This window comes from Centroberyx gerrardi, chromosome 12 (genome assembly GCF_048128805.1).
Source record: "Centroberyx gerrardi isolate f3 chromosome 12, fCenGer3.hap1.cur.20231027, whole genome shotgun sequence".
Taxonomy (NCBI): Eukaryota; Metazoa; Chordata; class Actinopteri; order Beryciformes; family Berycidae; genus Centroberyx; species Centroberyx gerrardi.
The window spans coordinates 15,727,837-15,742,682 of record NC_136008.1 but is presented as its reverse complement, the minus strand read 5'-3'; the positions used below and the strand labels follow the sequence as shown (position 1 = coordinate 15,742,682).

At 40.6% G+C, this 14,846-nt stretch overlaps 2 protein-coding genes across 2 annotated transcripts; both read left to right on the top strand.

The window, feature by feature from the left end:
* The first annotated feature begins 4,483 nt into the window (after positions 1-4,483).
* hoxa11b (homeobox A11b) lies at positions 4,484-6,438 on the top strand. The gene is made up of 2 exons (XM_071919325.1): positions 4,484-5,180; positions 6,206-6,438. The coding sequence occupies exons 1-2, from the start codon at positions 4,598-4,600 to the stop codon at positions 6,436-6,438; spliced, it is 816 nt and encodes a 271-aa protein (XP_071775426.1). The 5' UTR covers positions 4,484-4,597.
* Positions 6,439-11,588: 5,150 nt separating this feature from the next.
* On the top strand, positions 11,589-13,785 carry hoxa10b (homeobox A10b). Its single transcript, XM_071919323.1, has 2 exons — positions 11,589-12,363; positions 13,511-13,785. The coding sequence occupies exons 1-2, from the start codon at positions 11,589-11,591 to the stop codon at positions 13,783-13,785; spliced, it is 1,050 nt and encodes a 349-aa protein (XP_071775424.1).
* Positions 13,786-14,846: the final 1,061 nt, after the last annotated feature.

Genomic DNA, 14,846 nt, shown 5'->3' with positions numbered 1-14,846 from the left:
AGAGACGAGCAAAGATGATGCAAAATCTGGATTCATAAATCATTGCATGGGAGAATAAAATGTCATCATAGTGAAGATTCACATTTCCAAAGTGATAGGAAGACAGACAGACAGACGATGTGATTGATGTCTGATTTGGGACAAGGAGTGTAAACCAAAATTGCTGCCTTTCATTATTTGATTATGGGCTTAGGGCTGCTTGACAGCCTTGAATATGAAATGAGAAGATCCATAGATAATGAATGAGATGTTGATTTAGTGAACCAAGAAAATGTTGTTTTTTTTTTGCATGAATGAGTCTTATTTTACAGTGGTATCAGTTCTGAACCCCCAAAAGCACCCTGATCCCCAGAAGCCCCCCTGGGTGCTGTCACAGTCTTTACCATCTTTTCCGTCTCTCTCTCTTCCTGGAGCAGCTTCAGGTTTTTACATCTTGACATTAAAGGTCCTAGTTCTCTGGTATCTGGATTGTGTTTTTTTTTAATGTTCAAAATATCTCTGGATCTCTGAACTATTTATTTACATATGAATTCTTTAAATGAGTGCTATTTTCCTTTAATTGTGTTCTCAAAAATGTTTTTCCCTTCTTTTAATTAACGGTAATTTGCTCACTTCACATAACATAATGTGACAATGGAGAGGAGTGATGTAATGAAGCAATGAAGATACTTAATCGAAGGGTAAAAGGATATTTTGGTTTCATCAACATACCAAGACTTTCAGATACACGTTCCTGTAACAATAACTCATGGACCTTCTTTTGGAAGCACAGCACTAAGAAAAAAACATCTGTTTTATAGGGAAGCAGAAGGTGCTTTTAAACGGAGCAGTTATCAAATCAGTAAAGAAGCATTTAGATGTCCAAGCGGTTCCTCAGATGGAAATGGTTCCAAAACACAGTTTACACTAAAATAACCATCCTGTCCTTATACAGCCTGAGTTTAGAAATAAAGTAAAACAGATCACATATAAAGCTTCGCCTGGTACTGTTTTAGAAATCATTCTACATAGTTTGTGTGTTGACACATGGAGGCTGACATTACGATAAATCCTTATACGGTCATACCTGACATGACCCACCTATAGTTTTTGCCTCTGTAAATTCGTATGATTCGACCATTTTGGCATTATATGTAAATCTGGTGTCATATATCATAATATGTCTGAGACATATTTAATAATTCTGTGATTTTGTTCAAGTTAACATTAACTGCTGCTAGGCTATACAAATCCTACACAAATGTTAATATTTCCAAAGTATTCTTTTTAAAACATTTTAGAGGCCTCATACCTAAAGACATATGAAAAAATAATAGATTTGTCAATTTCAGTAATAAATCAAAAGCTTGCAATGATTCCTCTGTGATTAGTTTCAAGCCATTAACAAAATGAGGAGGCTGAAGGGATTTTAAACTGTTTTCATGTCACACAGTTTAATTTTCTCTGGGACTTTTTTTTTTGTTTAAACTGCGAATCTTAAGCGGGACAGTGGCCCAAATATCAGAATATGGCCCCTTGTGAAATGATGTCGGGGACCATGAAAGGCAGGTATACAGCTTTTTGGGACAGTTTCACCATGTGCCATTTAACTGTCGACAGAAAATTGTGGGAAACCTAGAAAACCGTTGGTGTAATCTGCATTATTATTTGAAAATCATGATTTAGCGCTGAGAGACAAACAAACAGCCACCTACTGACTACAGCTCTATTTTTACCTTCAGTTTTTGCATTTTCCCCCACAATCTCGGTAATTCACATAAACCTCCCACATTTATTTTGAAGGGACCTTTATGCAGCAGGACAGATAAGAGAAGCGCAGGCCTTTTTATTTCCCTGTCCTTCATCCTTACTACTTTATCCCATCTCAAACTCTCACAAACTAACAACAAACATGCCTTTCATTTGCTCCATAAATAGATCCGCCATGTTACAAATGATATCAAGGAAATCTATTGCCTCTTTTAACTGAAATTTAACTGAAATTTAACTTTAGCCTGGATGGATGACTTATAACCAGGGATGCAGCGGTGTGAACTGATCAGTTTACCCACCTTTTTAGGCTGACATAAATCTTTATTATATGAAATTCAGAGTACATCAAAGTAAGTACTATCAAACTGATGCAAGTTGTATGAAGAGAGGCTCTTTTCAGGGGGAAAGCATAAATTCATACTTTTCTGAAAATATATTTGATTTGTGTTCATGGCTGTTTTCCTTATGAAGGTCAAAGTTTTCCTCCTTTTTTATTTACCTCTACATCACTTCTTATTAGCTGCTCGATTCTAATGAAAACTGCCATATAGATGAATAGATGAATGCACCGTAACCTGGCTCAGTTTTACCTTGCTGGCAACCGACAATCTGCTTCTTTCAGACTGTAATCTAAACAGTTGTGAGGTGAAACTATTTGAGAAATGTGTTGTACAGCGAGGAGGAAGGAGGTTTAATCTGAGCAACAGGCCACTCCCGCTGCCTCGTCCTAAAGCATGAAGCTGACAGCTCGATCATATTATCCGATCATATAATCAATCGTTCACTCCAATTGATGAAGTTGGCCTGATCTACATTTCAGAATGGCCTGATACTTCAAAAAACAACAACGAACAAACAGGAGTCACAGTCAAGTTTATTGTTTCAGCTAACACCAATTTACTCACTAAATGGATATCACTGAATAACATATCAAATGTAACATCAGTGAAGTGTTTCAGATGTGAATAATATAATATCATACAGTCATGAAAGTTTGATCCACGTCTCTCACCTCCATCGGTCGGTTAGCTGCGAGACAAACAACAAACCACTGGGCAGAAATAAGAGAATAAACTATCACACAGTCACCTAATGTTTCCCTGCAGATGATAAATTCACCATTCTTGATCTGTGGAAACTGATTTGGGACTAAATTTCAAATTGGACTGCACAGCTAGATTAGTGAAATGTTTCACACGCGCCCACTTAGCGCACAAGTGATGACAAATTAAAACAGATTGGAGTGAGGGAAGCAGCCCGTGTCCAACGCTTTGAACAAGGCCTTGCAAACAGAGAACACGCTCTGGGACGATAGTGAAGGCTGGGATCTTCTTGGCTACATTCAGAAATACCTTGATCATTAATAGCCTATAAACAACTCCAGTATGTTTGCATTAAACGTTAAACGCATGCTCTGTCATGACTGCGTACAAACTAATTACCTTCCTAGGACAGTGAACTTTATTCAGGCTACATGCAGCTTGGCCTTCTTCTCAGTTCCCCTGATCCTTTCCATTTGTCCAGGCTTCAATCCTCCAAGCATTTAGTCTTAAAGCAGAAGTGGAATATGCTGGTTCACTGCAAGCACACGTGGCAATAAAAACATTAGAGTAGCAGGCCTGTTTAAAAGGAAGGCTTATCAATTTTTAATCTCGTGCCAGGCAAAAACAGGAAGCATTTAAACACTATTTTGGGCATATAGGGGACAGAGTCCAGCCGGCCGAAAAGCCTGCACACTCTGCTCTCACTGACCTCTGAAAATGGTCCAAGGTGCATGTTGGCCCAAACAGCCACACAGCCAACTGTAAAGCAGATAACCAAGCCCTTCTTTAGGCTATTGTGTTTTTGTCCCCGGGTGCCAAACTGGACTGATGCCTACCAAAAGTGCAGCATGACTCACACTGCTCCGTCAGTTGTGGAACAGATTAGTCTATATTTAGAAAGAGCTATATTAAATTCACAGAGAGACGCGACGAATTCATACCCACCATTAGCTGCAGGGAAGACGCAATGATACAATCAAATGATTAAATAACGATTACTTCCATTAAAAGAAATAGCGTAACTATTTCTAAATTGACGGGCAGTGTGGCATATTGAATGCTATTCAATACGATATCTTTGTGCTTTATAGCTTGCGCATTGCAGTCTCAGGCTACATGTTGCCACTTCAAAACTGATTCAGCCTTATGTGCCACAGTTTATGGCTATTATTTTATTATTTTCTATATGGGGGAAATATAGGTTTTCGCTTTCTGGTCGAAAAATATGTTTTTCGTCTCTGTTTAGGGAAACAGATAGTCTCCGCAGAGGTTAAGGTTAGGGTTAAGGTGAGGTTTAGGTTTCTAATGAACTGTAAGGAAAAATTAGGACGAGTCCTTGTTTGAAGAATCAACCGAAAATGTAATTCTCTTTTTGCCTATATTTTTGCAATGTGTTTGAGCTTCCAAACGGACGGTGATAGCCTATAGACACTAAAATAGCTCCTACCAATCTATAGGCTGAAAATTAAACTGTAGTAAACTACTTAGCTCTCTCAGTGAAAATGAAGCCTTTAATGTAGTCCATGTAAATCTTCGTCTCAGTATTTTTCCTTTCCAATATAGCCCAGGTCTACTTTATAAACTCGTTGACTCGTATAGCCTACACATCAGTTGAGGCGTATCTGTCATTTTGTGCCAGTGGTCACATGGCTTTGGCCCTCAGGAATGGATAGAGATGGATCCCCACGTCAGCTTGTACGTCTAAGGATTTCTGCTCCACCAATCTGCCTCAAAGTGACTGGAGCGCAGCGCCGCAGAGGAACTATGCGAGGATTATTATAGGACAGCGGCAATAGCAGAATATGGATTTTGATGAGCGGATCCCCGGGTCTAATATGTATTTGCCGAGCTGCACTTACTACGTCTCCGGAACCGACTTCTCGAGTCTCCCTCATTATTTAACCCAGAGTCAGTCCTCTTGTCCCATGACATATTCTTACCAGTCCTCAACTCTGCCACAGGTCCCGTCCGTGAGAGATGTCGCTTTCAGAGACTATGGCATTGATGCCTCCAGTAAATGGCACCACAGGGGGAGCCTCTCACATTGCTACACGGAGGACATCGTGCACCGGGACGGCTGGACGAGCCCGACCTCACTGGGGGGAGAGAGGTTCGTGAAAAACAGCCCCGGCGTGAGCCACTCCGGCTCCAATCCGCCGTCCGGCTTCTATGGCAGCGTGGGCAGAAACGGGGTGCTGCCGCAAGCGTTTGATCAGTTTTTCGACTCGGCCTATGCAGAAAGCACACCGACAGCACACGCAGACACGGACAGACTCGCCACCAAAACAAGCCCAGCGGCTCCGGCTCCCGGCTCGGACACGGCGGAGAGCTGCAGCCCCAAGTCCTCCCCCGGCGACACTGAGGAGAAACACACCAAAAACAGCAGTAAGTAGCCCCGCACACACCCGGGCTTCATGCAAGAAGGAGGAAAAATCTAACGCGTTGCTGTTAAAGCTTTTTATATGCTGTTTTATAAGCACGTAAGGTTTATGGAGGGCCTGCAGATTTACCCTATAACAAAACTATGTTATAAACGACAAGATCACGTGCTTGGGATTGAAATTGGCCGTGAAGACTTTGCCGTTTAGCCCCATCATCCAAGATTTCAAACAAGATCTCCACTTCTTTTACATATCTATGTTGAAATAACCTAACTTCATTTATATGCAAAATTATGTAATAAAGGCTGCTATGACACTAAGGATTTAAACTTTTTTAATTTGTCTCTCCAGTTTGTAGCCATGTGTTGTTGTTGTTTGTGCCATGAAATGTGATCATGTTCATGTTGAATATGTAGGGCTGAACATTTTTTTTTATTCATAATTTGCTTTATTATATATAGGCTGTATATAGGCTATAGGTATTGAGGTATTTAACCGCAGACTTTGGACTATAATTAGATTGAAGCCCTGCTCGTTATTTATATAATTTTGAAAAAAACATTGGATTTACAAGGATTTAAATTTAACAATTTATTTCCATGAAAGATGTGAAGAATTCGCGTCACTAACACTAAAACAACATCTCATAATCCACAGTGAAATCAAAAGCGGACCATGCGCGTATCAGCTACATGATACTGACTGGGTTTATAGGCCCACACCCTCACTCTTAAAATAAATATGTGCTGGCGATGGTTTAGCCGATTTCAAGCCATCACAACTGCCTCCATGCAATGCTATACCCTGCATGTTTTCACTATCAAGTCCAGTTTTTGTTTACCAAACGCCTGGTCCTGCAGGCCTCCAGTGGTAGAGGAAGGAAACACTTGAACTCCCAGGTAGCTGCACATCTGCAGGCCACAGTGCTATTTCAGAACAAGAAGCAGCCTATTGATTTCATATTGTTGCAGTATAACATCTGACGCCATTACACGTATAACGCTGACCTTCACCTTTACTGTGTTCCAGGTGGCCAAAGGACGCGCAAGAAAAGATGCCCGTATTCAAAATATCAAATAAGGGAACTGGAGAGGGAATTCTTTTTCAGCGTCTACATCAACAAAGAAAAGCGTCTGCAGCTCTCCAGGATGCTCAACCTCACAGATCGCCAGGTCAAAATCTGGTTTCAGAACAGGAGGATGAAGGAGAAGAAACTGAACAGAGACCGTTTACAGTACTACACCACGAACCCCCTGCTGTAAAAACTGAACAAAGACAGTCACTGGCATGCAGCCTCCCCCTCATGCAGGCTACATATGTTACCTGAGGCTCAGATGGAGATGTCAAGTTTTATAATGTTTCACATTTCAGACTTCATGAAATATTATATACTATTTATGGACTATTTTGTCATTAAACGCCTTTGGTTATTATTATTATTATTAGCCTATTATTATTATTATTATTACTATTATTATGTACTTGCCCGACCAATCAACAATGGAATCAACCCCCGCAATTTTAAGGATGTAGGCCTACGTGGTTGCGTGTCGTGTACTTTGATACTTTGACGCGGAAAACAAGCTATATAGGCCTATCCTTCATGCTATTAGATGTAAGCTATGGCTTATAGTACGAAGACTACGATGCACCTGCATTAAAAAAAAATCTCCGTGATCCAATCCATTTTCCTCAAAATGAAAAATGACGCCTCAAATTTACGCGCAAGCAACTTTTGTGGCCAGAAATCATGACAGTAAAATACTGTTTTCCCTTCGTCTCCTAGGCTTTAACTTTATTGTACAAATACAGCTCGGATGTCTGAAAAATGTCTTGTGTGTTTTCGAATTACTGTCAGACCTCAGCTGCTGTTGTTGGCGGTTTGTATGAAGTGAACAACTGCCCTAAAATTACAGGTCTATGTTGCATAAACTGGAATTAGTTAAATTATACTGTGACACCGAGTCACTCATCATGCATTGGTAAAGCAGAAATCCAAGGCTAAATAACATCTGCGCTTCACATTCAGCGCAAACACTTTATACTGAGCTCTTGGCCGTTAAATTGGATTATTTTCTAACTCCAACCAAAGGGCAAAACCTTTGATAAAAGGGCAAAACCCCAGTTGAAATATAATCCCACATTTTGTTTTATATGCCAGCACGTGGATCGTATCAGATGTATGATGTGTTGGCCTGTTGCTTTTTATTCCCAATGGCTGGAAATCGGATCTGCTGCAGTTATTATTTGATATCCATTACAAAGGCGACATTCATTTCTGGGGCAAAGTGGACAGGCTGATTTCTGACCTAACATGCATGTTAGGCTTACTGAAACAACCTTGACACTTGTTTGAGTCTAAATTCTAGCAAACAGCCTATTTAAAAGAATTTGGCCCGTCTCATTGTATGCTCATATCAGACTGGTTATTGTGAGACCTATGATTACATTTGTTATTTATTGAAATGCAGCCTGCGTTGATCCATTATAGGCAGTAGCGTAGTGGTAAATAAAAAAGTGGGTAAACTATGACCTCCAGTCGGTGATCATTATTAGGGAAACAAAACAATCACCAGCCAGTTGCATCTTCACACATTCATTTATTCCCTCTGCTCAGTGTCGCGTTGATCTGGAGACACGCAGATCGCAGATTATATCTTCAGCGATATAGGCCGTCATTTTTGCTTTTTTCTCCCTCGAAAGACCTATGTTTAAATAACTTACATCAATTTCATACTACTTACTATTATGTATACTATGGATTTAGGTCATAAACATTTATGTCAAACTAAAAAAAGGGTGGGTAAACTGTATAGTCCGCAAATAAAAAGGTTGGTAAAAGCTGGGTTTAGGTGGGTTTAGCCTCCACTAAATTCCTGATTCCAGGCCGCTGAAAACAATTTAAATGGCCTGCCATAAGCTAATAAGGGCCCTGATGCCCTCCTTATACCGTGCATCCTGTGAGGCTCCCAGGAATTCCGCTTTGATTGCTGCACATCCTCCCAGTTGCTCCAGTAACTTGGCCATAAAACGCGTATTCGTCTGGAGCATTTGGAGTGTAGTGCAATAAAGCGTCTGAGACCAAGGTTATTAACTGTGACTAAGGGGCTGAAAAACAACGGCTGGGAGCATTGAAAGCTTGTGTTCACGGACCTTTCCGGCGTCATTTGTTTCAGCGTCTTACCGCGGTAGGAATATTCTGCATTTGCTAGCCAGTCTGCCCACTGTGTGTTTTTGTTTCTTTCCCCCACTGGGTGGCGCTCCTCAGATCAATGTCATTGCCGTGAATTGAAATTTAAGAGAAGTTTCACTCACCGCTCAGCTGCATCAAAATATGTGAGGACCTCAGGATTTAAGGTAGGTGCAAAAATACATGGTGTGCATTTTATGAATAGAGAGGATTACCTTATGTGACTTAATGAATTATTACCCCAGCTTATCCCCGTCTGATAAATGCTGAATTGAACAGGCTATTTCTCACTTTATGTGGAAAAGCTAAAGCATTGCTGGAAAAAGTGCAAGAAGAAGCTGAAATCATATGCGTTTTTAACATGAAAGATAGTTTGGAGGTAGTTTTGTTTTGCAAAAGTTGGCCTACAGCACTGAAAAGTTACACTATTCCACGTTGGAGTAAACTTTTTTTTGTCTATTCATAGGTCTATTCCAAACCTTTTGTTGCTCAACAACTTTGATGTGTATAGTAAAGTGTATTGTAAGACCTCATCTGTAATCATAGAGTTGGATTAGTATTGTTTAGCCTAAATATGGACGCTGTGAATAGACAAAAAACACTTGGATTATCCCATAGACCAATAGGTCATTTATGCTTAGTTGTATCTTGTTGCATCCAAATAGTGTGTGTGTGTGTGTGTGTGTGTGTGTGTGTGTGTGTGTGTGTGTGTGTGTGTGTGTGTGTGTGTAAGAAAGAGAGAGAGAGAGAGGGAGAGAGAGACCTAGACAAAACAGTGTTCACGATTTTCACATGAAGAGTTTCATTTATTGAACCCTCTGGATTCATGAAAGTGTTTTAGTAAGGAGGAAAGGAAGAGGGAAAAAAAGCCTTTTATTTTTTTCAGTTCAACAGAAAAAAGAGAGCATATAAACCTGCGAAGTTTTACGGGAATAATAATATGAGGATAGCTTACCCACTGCGCACTGTTTTACCACATTGAAAGATCACAGCAAATGATCCGAGAGGGGTTATGATTATTATCTTTCACTGTAGCTTAGACTATACTGCGAGTGTGACGCGCTATTAAATGTTTATGCAGAAACTATTACCTCTGATAGACCTTAAGTCTACTGACTTGGTAGGTTTGACGAAAATGGAGATAAGGCCAGGGATGTATTGGAGAGAAAACCCACCCAAAACTAAATTTACCTATCTTTTTTATCTGACATAAATCTATAGGATATAAATTAATTTCATACTAGTCTAGTATCAAAAATAACTTAAATGAAAATAGGGTATTTTCAGGGAAAAAAGCACATGTTGCTTTTCTGAACGTATTTAGGCTATTTGTAATAGCATGGTGGTAATGATTTGTGTTTATTGGTTGTTTGCCCTGTGATGATACCCGAGTGGAGATCATCGTTTATCCACCTTTTTATTTATCGGCACGTCACCAGATGAGACACACCTCCTGCAAATATTACACAAAGTTACACAAAGGTCACATTATTAGGCTGTTGATTATTCTTTCAGTAGACACGACATTCGCTATAATAGTAGGCCTCCAATAAGTATGAATGCAAGAGGTGTGTGGGCCTTTGCTTCATGTTTTAAAAAAGACATAATGATATTTTGAGTGTATGAAACGTTAGGCTCTGTATACTCCAAGATCCACCCACCAAAAGAACAATTAGATGTTTCAATTTTTATTTTCGGATTTAATCAGCAGAATCATGATAAGTAGGCCTAGTTTTGATATTGTCTTTTTTTCATAATCTCTAATTTTGATGCGTAAACCTATTTTGTCACACGATTTTCAAATGCTGCACAGAGGACAGAGACTACTTTGACCCAGATCATTTGAAGAAAAAAATAGAATAATTCTAAACAACTTTGAAAAGCATGGAGCATTTTAATCGTGTGTAGAATGGATTCATAGATAGATAGATAGAGCGATAGATAGATAGATAGATAGATAGATAGATAGATAGATAGATAGATAGATAGATAGATAGGCCTAGACGCATACATAGGCTATACATATGTCATTACGCATCAAGCATGTATGTATGTATATATATATCGTTCTACTATATACTTTGGATAAAACATTTAAGTTATTGGAATTAAAGGAGGGCTTATGTGTAGGCCTACTCTTAAGTCTATGAACTCTAAAGTTCCTTTGTGCGAAGACAAAGTGTGTATTTTTTTATATTTCTTGTAACAAAAATAAGGTTCTTCAAGGAATCGGAGTTCTTGAAATTGAACATGTGAACCTATAAGGACCCATAGCTTCTCTGAGGTTCTTTAAGGAGTTCTATTATTCCTAACAAGACGAATAAAGAAATTCTGATATCATCATTTTGCAATAATGAAATAAATCTATTCCAGTCTTGCCAGTATGCATTATAATCACTAAGACAGATATGGCTCTGTAATGGCGCTATTCATCAAGTGTGGCGCTTACTTTTTCAGTGTCCCACCCTTATAAATACTCAGCAAAATCATGTCTTTGCAGTAAAAGGTGTCTGGACGCAATCATGGCAATTGCACCCACAATATTCACACGATCAATAGACAACGGATATACGCACAAAGATGGCTCCTAAAAGAAATTGCATTGTAATGGTCTTAATGGTGTAATGGTCAAAAATATTAGAAGATGTAGCTTCAAAATGCAAGCTGAAACATTGTGTGCAAATGCTTTTGGACAGTCCATGAGGGTTTTTAAAATTAGTAGGCCTACCATGAGGTTCATCAGAGCAACACAAAACAGGTTTAAGAGTCCCAAGACCACAGGCTCTACAGGGACCTTTGGGATCTTTGATGCACCCTGAGGCACCTCAACAACCCCTGATTTTTACAGTGTTGTAAAATTAGCTATAAAGCTATGCATTGTACACAACAACTGTTAGGGACAGCTTTCTGCAGCTGAGTAGTCAACTACGGCTCGTTGTTTAATTTGCATAGGTTGACTAAATTGGCTTGGCTTGTATGCAGTGAGGCTCCATATTAGAGATTCGAGGGAGGTTTGTATTTCAGCTAAAATGAAAACCTTTGATGCACCACTTTCCCCCCATAGTTTTCTCTTTACTTAGCCTAAAACAAAATATATGACACAGTGGAACTGCCTGCTCGGACTGGGAGGAGTCTCTCGTCGTCTGGTGTTTTAATTGGCTGTAGGCTGAAGTGAGAAGCGTGAGTATCAGTAATTATATTCAGCAATGTTTTGCACAAGAAATGTCAGCCAGAAAGGGCTATCTTCATCCTCCGTCAAATTACACCACAACGATGACATGCCCCAACAACCAAGCTGGAAATTCGTTTTTCGTGGACTCCTTAATCAACGTGAGAACCGAGACTGGTGTCCCGTATTACCAAAGTAACGGGGTGTATTTGCCACCGGCGTCGGAGTATTCCTATGGACTCTCCGGTGGCTCTTGTTTCCCGGGTATCGGTAAGCGCAACGAGCCAAGTTCCCAAAGTGTGATCCCTTCTTCTGCTCCATATGTTCAAGGAATGGAAACGTGGCTGGAGACGTCGAGGTCTTGCCGTGTCGACCAGCCCAGCAGCCAGCATATGGCTCAGTGTTCATTCTCTCCGAGTATAAAGGAGGAGAGCGCATATTGCCTTTATGAGTCCGAGAAATGTCCTAAAGGAGCAACAGTAGATGACATATCCTACTCGCCTGGATCATGCCCCGTTACCGGCAGCACCGTGCCTGTCCCCGGGTACTTCCGCCTGTCTCAGACATACGCGTCCTCGAGGCTTTATCACGATGTTCAGCCAAATATGACTCACTTTACTTTGCAACGACCTGCCCGCTTGGACACCTCCTCCCAGCCCCCGGCTGCGTCTGTGGAGCCGGACCGGAGGGAGAGCCATGAGGAGGCGCCCGCCTCTGCGCCCTGCGTCCCGGCCAGAGAGGAGGACAGCCGTCTCTCCTCGGAAAGCTCGTCCTCTCCTGAACCCACAGAGCCTTGCGGAGCAGAATGCCCCGAAAAGCCCGTCAAAGGTGAAGAGCCGACATACATATATTCGAAATGTAGTGCGAAAATAGTCCTGTGTGTAGGCTGCAGACAGGGAGTTCAGGGCAGGAGAAGGCTGTGATTTTAAGGCTATGATGTTGTTTTTTTTAATCCCTATAGCTAAACAAGATGGTTGCTAAGCGACAGATAGGTACTGGTATGAGTGATGATTTTCACTTTGCGGATTAATATTTAAATTTACGGTCATTCGGTCACAGGTGTGTGTTTATCGGGTATTTACAATGGAATCGAACGTGACGCAGCCAATCAGAACCGAGGATCGGAACCATCCGCGTTATAAAACGTTTTTACAAAAGGCTGCTCGCTGTGCCATTACAGGCTACGGCAACGCTCTCCACATAAACCTCACGGATTAAATCTTATAGGTGACGGCATGGCGTTGTGGTTTTGACAGAGAAACCCGGTCTGGGAATTCATCCTGTGTGTTTTTATTTTATTTTATTATTTCATGACGACGAACAGCAAGGCCAATCCAGTCCAGTCCAGTCCATCTGTCCAATGCAAGACGCTGATGTCCTCAGTCGTCCCCTCATAAAATGCATAGCCATAATTTCAGCAGACTGTGTAGGCTACGTTTTTATGTCTTAATAAAGGTGTAATGGGCTTTAGGCTGCTGTGGTATAGGCTTCTTAAGTGGGCAATGAACAGTTTCTGGTAAAATGTTGAATTGCAACTAGAAGGGTATCCACAAGCCTATTGATTGTGCGCCAGCCTATTACTTGCCAAATAAATAGAACAGAAATCAGTCGTTAGGTCTATATAGCCTATTATGAAGAAAAAATATTAGTATGTAGTATAGGTGACACTTCATCCAGTGGAATCCATTCACTAAACATTGCTTTATCTTTACTGTCTAAACTTGAGAGCATTTGAAACGGGTCATCTTTTTAAATATTGGACAGTTCCAGGTTCTACTGATTTTGGTTATGGGCTAACTTTAACCTAGATAAATTATCATTTCACCCAATGATATGATTCAGCCCTATTCGTATTTCATATTTGCCCATATAGCCGAGGCTATGTCGAAAACCTTGAAAACATTCTGTGGTCTTAGATTTGATTTTTTGTTTTGGTCACACCTGTTGCCTAATACCTGTCTTATTTTCGTTGCAGGAGATGGGAAGATCGAAAGTACGGCTACTTGGCTCACAGCTAAGAGTGGCCGAAAGAAGCGCTGTCCCTACACCAAGCACCAGACTCTGGAGCTGGAGAAGGAGTTTCTCTTCAACATGTACTTGACTAGAGAGCGTCGTCTGGAGATCAGCCGCAGTGTGCACCTCACTGACAGGCAAGTCAAAATCTGGTTCCAAAACAGGAGGATGAAACTGAAAAAAATGAGCCGGGAAAATAGGATCCGAGAGCTCTCCAACAACTTCAATTTCTCATGAGACTGTGCGGGTGTTTGGCGCCCTCCTCCATCCATGGCAAGGCTGCCTGTGCAGAGCAAGCCCAACTGTGAGAATGTCCCTGGAAAACAGGACCCTATTGCTAACTTATTGATTGTTGTTCTTTTGGAAAATTTTATTTTCACATCTGTTTTATTTGTCGTGGATATGTATTTATAAATGGCTACATTTGTAACGTTAATCCATTGTGTATAAAATGTTCAGTATGTGACACGTTTCAGAGCTTTAGGCTTGTACATATTGTATAGTCAACTTGAGTGAACCATTGGAATTTGCATGCTGGACTAACCCTTGGGATTTTTCATGTTATAGTAACATAGGCTTTTATGTCACATCTAAAGAACCCAAGAGGTTTGATAAATATTTGCACATTTTGCTGGTCAAATTAATAAAATCATGCCCTGCAACTGCAGACTTGTTATTGTATCCAAAAAGAAAGAATAGGAGTTGCGCGCTATTTACATATTTGGGCAAGCTGGCACAGGTAGCCTATAGCCTACGGGTGCTAATGCCTTTGTATTATTAACTAGGTCCGCTTAGTGCACAGTAAATATTATTACAATAGTAGAGGGTGATGTCCTTCACAGAGTTTGGCTACAGGCCTGTAATAGGTGTCTGGCGGCTGTGCACACTTTCTTGCTTTCTCTCTGACATTAGGCCTACCTGTGAACCACATGTTTAGTTCACACCAGAGATTTCTTTGGCTGCGGTATTGCGAATGGGTTGTTATTGCCAAAATGGCAATACACATTCCCGAGGATTTAATTAGATAGTCATCGTAGGTAAAATTGTTCAATTGTCATTTCTATGTATTAATTAGACACGGCAGTGTCTGGGGAGGCTGGTTTGAACATTATGGTCTAAAATGCGGCAAAATCCTGCCAAAATTGCCGCACTTAATATGAATATTAGACTATATGATTTCCGTGATACAGCACGAATGGAATCTGCCTGATGAACGCTGATCTTTTGGCCATTTTCGGTTTTCTGAAATTGCCACAGTTAGGCTTATTATAGGACAAAAGATTACATCATTTTGCACA

What these genes read in the sequence shown, in the direction of transcription:
- hoxa11b (XM_071919325.1), top strand. Translation starts at nt 4,598, where the DNA reads ATGGATTTTGATGAGCGGATCCCCGGGTCTAATATGTATTTGCCGAGC. An exon ending in GAAACACACCAAAAACAGCA is followed by an intron (nt 5,181 to 6,205) that starts GTAAGTAGCCCC and finishes ACTGTGTTCCAG; the next exon opens with GTGGCCAAAGGACGCGCAAG.
- hoxa10b (XM_071919323.1), top strand. Translation starts at nt 11,589, where the DNA reads ATGTCAGCCAGAAAGGGCTATCTTCATCCTCCGTCAAATTACACCACA. An exon ending in CCCCGAAAAGCCCGTCAAAG is followed by an intron (nt 12,364 to 13,510) that starts GTGAAGAGCCGA and finishes TTTTCGTTGCAG; the next exon opens with GAGATGGGAAGATCGAAAGT.